The 8,213-nt window shown below is 38.4% G+C and overlaps 1 protein-coding gene across 1 annotated transcript in view; it reads right to left on the reverse strand.

The window, feature by feature from the left end:
• The window catches only part of LOC107083520 (afadin-like), a 158,249-nt gene extending 150,798 nt beyond the window's left edge, over nt 1–7,451 (reverse strand). Inside the window, 1 exon segment of the mRNA XM_015372827.1 lies at nt 7,127–7,451. Within this exon segment, the coding sequence (XP_015228313.1) occupies nt 7,127–7,228 (102 nt within the window). The 5' untranslated portion in view covers nt 7,229–7,451.
• Nucleotides 7,452–8,213: the final 762 nt, after the last annotated feature.

The raw sequence follows: 8,213 nt of genomic DNA on the forward strand, positions 1-8,213 counted from the left end.
TCTGAACGTAGCATTAGTGCCATCAAAGGCAAAACAGAAATAAAATAACACATAAAATACAGATATTTTCATAATTCTGTCCTGATTTAAATCTAAAGTTTTTTGTATGTCTCAGGTTTTCAGAGAGTTTAGTACAGAGCAGAGAACCATAGAAGTTAAATGCCACTTCATCTTTTTTTTTTTCAGTTCTGGTCAGGGGATCCCTTACCTGAGGGGACTTAACAGTTCATACTAGAGAAGCCCCCCTGCTATTCACTCCAATAACATGATTATCCAATATATAGTGAAATAACTAAGCTAGTGAGATAAGATCAATTTTTTCTGGTATAGGTTAGGACCCAGGCAGCAGCACTGAGGCAAAGCTGCAGACACTGTTGATTTTGACAGACCTTTCTGCAGAAACATATAGACAATAAAGAAATGCAGCACTTTTCTGCATCTTGTTATGACAGGAAAGCATTTTTTATTATCTAGGAAGACAGGAAGCTGATTAGACTGAGCCCACTTAGCCATTTGACAAGGGGCTCATCTAAAAGTTACTGTTATTCATGACTAGTGACAATTATATGACTAACCAGGCAGATAAGAAATGGCTGGTATGAAACACCCAGTGGCAAAAGCATACTTTCCAAAACGAAAAATTTACGCTACAAAATGATGCAATCAGATCAATTAAAAATATCCATTATTGAAAACAGCTCATAGTCTATGAATGGTTAAGTTTAGTATAAAGAGATTAAAACTTGCCATTTGCTAAAAACAATGGCTGACTCAGATCGGTAATCGTTGCAAAACTTTAAAAAATATACATTTTGGATTTGAAACAAAAAGCTTCCTTTGTCTGTGAATATGCTCTATGTCGACCATCTTCAAGTGGAAGTTTTAGCTCAGCAAGTTTCAAAGTTAACCATGGAAGCAGGATGAATTGTTGTGAGATCTGTGAATTTAAAAACTCCAGAAACCAATAGATGTATTAGCCTCGAATACATAAAGGTTTCAAAACAATAAAATGTGGTGACGTGTCTGACATTAACCAGAAGCACCAGGCTGAAGCAAAACAAACATGGCTACACCAGTGATAGACACTGATATTTAGTCTGTTTTAGCTGGAATACCCTCCATATCTTCTTTTTTTATGATCAAAAGAATGCAATCTGGACTTCTGTGGATGGAAAAGATGTTTGTGCGTTGCTCTTGACCGGATTTGGTAAGAGTTTGGTTTATCAGTTAACTCCTCTAGTGGTAAAACAAATCAAGAGTATGATTCGCTGCAACTGCTACTGCAATTGACTAAAGCTCGACATTACCCAATCAGCTCAAAGAATCCTACTGAATGTCCCTCCCTTTTGCAAACACATTTTTTATTCCACACCATATTCAGATGGATACATTGTAAAAATTCAAATTTAACTACACAAATCAGTCTGGCTTATACCAGGTTAGTTCAAACTCTGTAATATATGTGAAATTTTTTACAGTTTAACTAAAAATAAAAAATAAATAGATTAATTAATCAGCAAAGTATTTACTAGTTCTGACTAGTTGGTGCAGCTCTACAAGCTTATGTAAACAGCCAGAGAAACAAATACTAAAGGTTAATAGTACCAGTACCAGAGCTGCAGGATGATAGAAAAATCATGCAATGTTCATATTATTGGTTAAGTGCTCTGATGACAAAGGCAGTTAATATCACAGCTGCGCTGCTAGAAGCGGGTCTTGTGTTTATATTGTAGCTTAGGGTCTTTCTGCATGGAGTTATATCCATAAAAAAAGCTTTATGATGAACTGTCTACCTGTCCTGCAGATGGACATTAGCCACCCTGTGAGGGATTGCATCCCAGTCAATAAAATAAACTGGTTTTCCTTAGATAGAAAACTTTGAATCAACCTGACTGTATAATCTGGTGAATTGTAAAGTGCCTTGAAATGACATGTGCTGTGAATTGGCGCTATAGAAGTAAACTGAATTGAATTGAGCTTGTGAGAATAAAAAAATGTAGAAAATGGATGGATGTTGTGATAAATCATCAGTACCTCCAACTGTCTGCTTGATCTTTAACATCTTAGACAAGGCATCTGTGTCAGGTTTGGCCATCTGCTACAGAAACACCCCATCCAACAAACTGGATGTTACATCGGCATACAGACATGGTTACTGTGTTCCAAACAGTCCTTTGCATACCAACATGGGATGCTGACATATGCATATTTTATAGAGGAGCAATAACCATCGCCTACAGAACACATGCAGTAACTTTAGAAACTCCTACATTTTCCACTTCTTGTTACATACTAAATGCAAATAAAGCCAGCAGAACTAATTAATTTGTTTTACCAGTGAACATAGAGACTCTACTCTCATAGATTACTTAACAATTTAACCTCCCCCCCATTTTCCTTACAAAAAAGCCCAAAGAGCATCACTAAAAGAATACTTGGAACTTCAATCTTTACATACATTCCTTATCAAAAAGCAAAAAGTTACCACAGTATCCACAAATGCAATATCACAAAACAAATGCATGGAATTTTTTATGATCCTGCAAACTGGACGAATACATTTTAAGGCGATTTATGTCAGCACTTGACGTATCTTTGTGATCATGAAACTAAAAGGCACATCCAGAATATGGAAATTAAAGAGGATTAACAGGACATGCGTTCATTTCAGCCCACATTATAGCTAATATTACACAGCCTACTAAAAAAACCTGACTATAACTACATAATTTATCACAAAAAGATCAAACCATTGCTATGAGTCTGAGTCTGCCACACATTTCAAGGAAGCTGAGTCTGCAGAACCAGGCCTTCTGATCCTGCGAGTATAAATGTAACACAAGAACCCGTTGTGTTATAATGAGCCTGCCAGTTCCCAAAACAGGATTTATTCAGTTTGGGTTTGCAAGATTAAAAAATTTGAGAACCTTTGTTCCAGACTGACCAACGAACCATGGCTAATCTAATCACACGAATGATCTCCCTGCTCTCACCAGCAGGTCACCAACAAATTCAGGATATTTTTCCTTTTTATTCATCAACGTTTACTTCTGTGATTGATCAGATCTAAAAGGCGTTAAAGAATATACTTGAAATATTCTTAGCGTTGCACATTCCAGTCACAACTACACTCACAAGCAGGCTGGGTGTTTTGAAGGACACTTATGAGGCTTAGGGGCTCCACCAGCTGACATATGGGCTACAGGGTGTGATGTAGCGAGAGCGGCCATGCATCTGCTTTACATTGAGTCACGTATTGCTGGACGAAGACGCTGAGGCCCGCATCGCCAGCAACCCTAAAAGCAAATATCCTAACAGTCACAGCCAAATGAAAACTGGAACATGGTTAATGTTTCCTTACAAAATGAGGCGGGTTGTTGTGAGCGGTACACAACTCTGGCAAACGGCTGGTCAGCTTTGGGCCTGATGATTTAATCGGCTCAAGGAGGAGAGGGGACCTTCTGACCCCCCCCTCCCCTTTACACCCAAGGCGAGGTGGGGGTTGGATGACCGCCTAAAACTGTTGCCAACACAACCTTAGATTTAAATTAAAACTAACAGATAACACGCAGCAGAGGAAAGGTTGACTGACTAACTTGTACAGAAATGATTAAACCCTGACTGGTCTCTGCTTCATTGCAGGTATGTTAAAATGAGGAAGTTTGATGCTGTAGTTTGAGCTGCAATCTTCACCATATGCATCTCCTTAAAATCATTTCTGTTTTGGTTTCACAATTTTCCCAAATCCAACTAATCAAAAACCCTGCTAACACATCCAGGGCTTAAAGGAATAGTACACCCAAAACATGATTAGCCTTCATTTTCTACTCACCCCCATGCTGAACAACACTCTGGAGTACTTTTTTGATATCTCAAATGCATCTGGAGATCTGGGAGGCTTCTTGCTGTCTGCTGACATTCAAATAATGGAGGTCTATGGTGCCCGAGGCAGAAAGGTCCATAAAAGTCCACAAAAAACGTGTCAATATTCCTCCATACTGGTCGTCTAATGTATTCCAAGTGTCCTGAGTGGGTAACATCCAGAATTTACTCGAAACGAAGTCATTTAGAATGTTTTTAGAGCATAAACAGTAGTGTATAGGATTTCCTGAAAGCGCGCACATGCGCGATCACGACGCTACGGAAGCCGGCAGACCAAACCAGCGCATTCAGCTCGGCAAAGAACTCATGCTCTTCCTCAACACTGAAATCCTCAGACTTTTTTCTTTCGTTGTTTCTTTCTTTGCACAGGTAAACAGCACATTTCTTCTTCTACGCTTGCATTATTGGCAGAGCAGACGCTGAATGCGCACTTTCATCTATACACTTGGAATACATTGGACGAGCAGTATGGAGGAATATTGACACGTTTTTTGTGGACTTTTATGGACCTTTCTGCCTCGGGCGCCATAGACCTCCATTATTTGAATGTCAGCAGACAGCAAGAAGCCTCCCAGATCTCCAGATGCATTTGAGATATCAAAAAAGTACTCCAGAGTGTTGTTCAGCATGGGGGTGAGTAGAAAATGAAGGCTAATCATGTTTTGGGTGTACTATTCCTTTAAGGTTGAAGTTTTAGTTGGACAAAAAAAAAAAAAAAAGAAAAAACATAATGGTTTAAAGAAAAGTTCAATTAAACAAAAGCAACTAAATTGATTAAGGTAACTCCACTGCCAGACAAATTGTGAAAACACCAAATTGATTTTGCAAGCTTAGCCACGCTAAAGCATGGACAGTGAGCAGAGGGACAAATCTTTTGAAGTGCAGGAGTTCTTCCTCCCCTCATCACGGGAGGCTTTGTGGAGCCTAGTCACTTGGTTCAAAGCACTGACTCAGCGATGCCCAAACCAGGCTGCAGAGGCGGTAGATGCATATATTTGAGTGATATATATTTAGATAAAAAAACCAGGGCCATGGTGAAGAGTGCATATACCTATAACAAAGGTGTTCACCAGCATACATCATTTGATCCAATAGGGAAGGAAATTCAACAGTAATAGCTACTGTACAGCCGCCCAGGCACTAAAGGACTGTTTATCCTCCCGCAGCAGTATGTCTCAGTGAGCTTGTCGCAGATATTTTTGAATTATGCCCAATATTGAAGCGTGGTCTGCGCTATGTTATTCCACGCCACAACGCAAGAGGGACAATCAGAAGCTAGCTGTGGGTCTAAATACGCCCGAGGTGGTGAGGAAGTGGGGGTGTGTTTGTGCGACAACGGAGGGACATGAGGGCTGGAAGGGATCTTCAGCCTGCTGTTCAAAATACCATTTTGTATCTTTGTTTAAGTGCAATTGTTCCAAACTTTTTTAGTTACAAAGTGAAGCTTTGTGTACCCATACTCAACCATGATTCAATTTGTATCCACTTTGATTAGAATAGAACTTTATCGATCTCACAATGGAGAAATTCACTTGTGACGTCGGCTCTTGTAAACAAACAGGAGGTGCACAAACAATGAAAAGATGCATGAAGTATATAAAGTGCATCAAGATATATACAGTGAATGGTAAAAATAAAGGAGAAATTTAAGGTTACTTATATATAGAGTATCAGGGCTTATACAGGAATGACTAATTCTAATTTAATGCTTTTTAATGCTCTTAGAAATTATTTTAATGCCATCAACAAGTATATCCATCTACCTATCTATCAACCTGCATATATCTACCTATATAGATAAAAACACAGCAAAATCTCGATTCCCTCGTTTTCCAGCCACTTTTGTTTAAATGTTCCTTTTCAAGCTTCTTTTATCATATAAATAGTATATATAATAGTAATATAGTATTAAATAAGGGTATGGATAAGCAAAAGGGGCATATTCAGATCAAGTAATCTGTTTCTGGGGTGTCTACAAGTCTAGTAACACTGAAAAAAAAATCGAAATCTAGATAAGTAATTTTTCTTGAAATAAGTGCATTTGTTCTTGGATTGAGAAGCGAAGAAAGACGTTTTGCCAATGGGACAAGAACATTTAAAATCAGAAAACACAATTGCATTGTCTTCTTTCAAGTGTATATTATCTAAATATCTTATTCTAAGAGTAAAAATACTAATTCCATTGGCAAAATATGTAATTAACCTACTCAAATTAAGGATAAATACACTTAATTTAAGAAATTTCTAGATTGTTTTTTTTTTTTTCCAGTGAAGGCAATTCCAATCCATCTATGCTTCCTAACATGTTGCCATTTCAGATTATAGTTGGTCACACAGGCAGTCCTATCAACCCTAGCCAAGCTTATCTACAGTAGTTCAAGGGAAATACAGGGAACAACATGTAAAGAAGGCTATGACAGGAAGTATTCAGTCTCATCTTCCACAATTTGTCCTTTCAGCCGCCCCTACCCAGGTCTCAGCATCCACACACGCCATTTAGCCTAAACCTAAACCTTTTATTTAAAACCCTTCCCTGGATTGTCAGTTACCGCAGCCCTATTACTGCTACACACTGCTAACACCAACATATATAACTGTGTTATAAATTTGACCTTAAATACAACTGTATTGTTGAGTGCAATGACAATTCATACAAACAGATTCACAGTATCCTCTTAAACGCAGTTATGTACCTGCTAACTAGCTAGCTGGTTAAAGAAAAAATCTGATAAATCAGTGCCGATTTTACTTATCGCATCCAAACGCATTTCTGACATTAAAATATAACATAATGCTAAATAAAGCAATGATTTACAGAAACATACGGTGTGATTATGATGCAGACAACTGTCAACTTTGTGGAATATCGCTGTTAGCTACTGCAGACACAGTTGGAGACGCCGAAAAGCTAGCCGCTAGCTACATGGATTTAATTTATATCACTAAAACACACATAAACAAAGCTGATTTGTAGAAAATTAACTCTTCTATTAGAAATTAATTTCAATAGATCTCACACAAAGTACATATTTAAAGCCTCGTGATGAATAGTGTAAATACGCCGGTTTATCAATGGAGTTTGGCGTTGCTTTGCTCCACTCACGTACTTTACCACGGAGTTAACCACGCTGCCCACAAACACCACCTGACTTTATCTAAACCCCCTCAGTGTCCGCCACTGGTAGCTCTATTTCCCCCCAGCAGAGGCCCCACAGGGCCGCGGCCTCCCGTACACCTCTCATACCTCTGTGGGCTGACTGATCTCGAACAGGTCGAGCCGGTTGGCGTTCCAGTGGTTGATGATGTCGGCCAGTTTCCTCCTCTCCTCCTCCCTGCTTCCCGACATTGTGGACAGTGTTTCGGAGCTTCAGTCCGCGTCCTTCCCGCTGAATAAGAACTTTCCGAGAAACGTTAGTCCACGGGAGAACAGACCGCCAGCGAAACGAACCGTTCACGTCGACCTCTTTGAATTTTTTATGTTTCTTTTAACAGCCGGTACTTTGCGCGGTTCCGTCTCCCAGCTCATCGAGCCACCGACCTGCTGTCTGATCGGTTTCTGCTTGGAGGTGCACCTCTGCGCGCTCACGGGGACTTCTGAGAACGCGCACAAGCTGTTAACTGTTTAACGTCCAATAGTTCTGATTCATGAGGGCGCTTCTTGGGATGTTTATAGGGTTAACAGACGGGCACGTGAGAAACTAAACAGGATTACGTCATGGGGTATTAATTAAAGTGATATTTCTCTTTAGCAATTACATTTAATTTGACCGTATTGCGACCTGTTTCTTAAATACGTAAGAGGATTAGGGCCACTGGAGAAAAAATTAACAGATTTTTAAATTTTATTTCAGTTTAATATGGGAAGAAAGTAAGATTTCTGAGATTTAAGTAAGAATTCTGACTTGAATCTCATAATTCCTTTTTTTTTTTCTCAGAATTCTGTGATTAAAATCAGAATTCTGACTTTTTTTCCATATTATTCTGAAAAAAAATTTAAAAATGTAAAAATCTGTGGCCCTAATCCTCTTCCTTCACCTTGCAAACCTAATAGCTTTTTATGTTTATTATGTGTTTATGTTTTAAGTACGAAAGAGGATTAGGCCCACTGAAAAAAAAAAAAAGTTAACTGATTTTTAAATTTCATTTCAGTTTAATATGGCAAAAAAAGCAGAATTCTGATTTTAATCTCAGAATTCTGTATTTTTTCTTCGGGATTCTGGAATTAAAATCAAAATTCTTTTTTGACTGAAAATAAAATATAAAAATCAGTAAACTTTTTTATTTTATTAATGGCCCTAATCCTATTCCGTACTTAAAATACAAATACATAT

Source organism: Cyprinodon variegatus, unplaced genomic scaffold (genome assembly GCF_000732505.1).
Source record: "Cyprinodon variegatus isolate N-32 unplaced genomic scaffold, C_variegatus-1.0 Scaffold76, whole genome shotgun sequence".
In the NCBI taxonomy this organism is placed as follows: domain Eukaryota; kingdom Metazoa; phylum Chordata; class Actinopteri; order Cyprinodontiformes; family Cyprinodontidae; genus Cyprinodon; species Cyprinodon variegatus.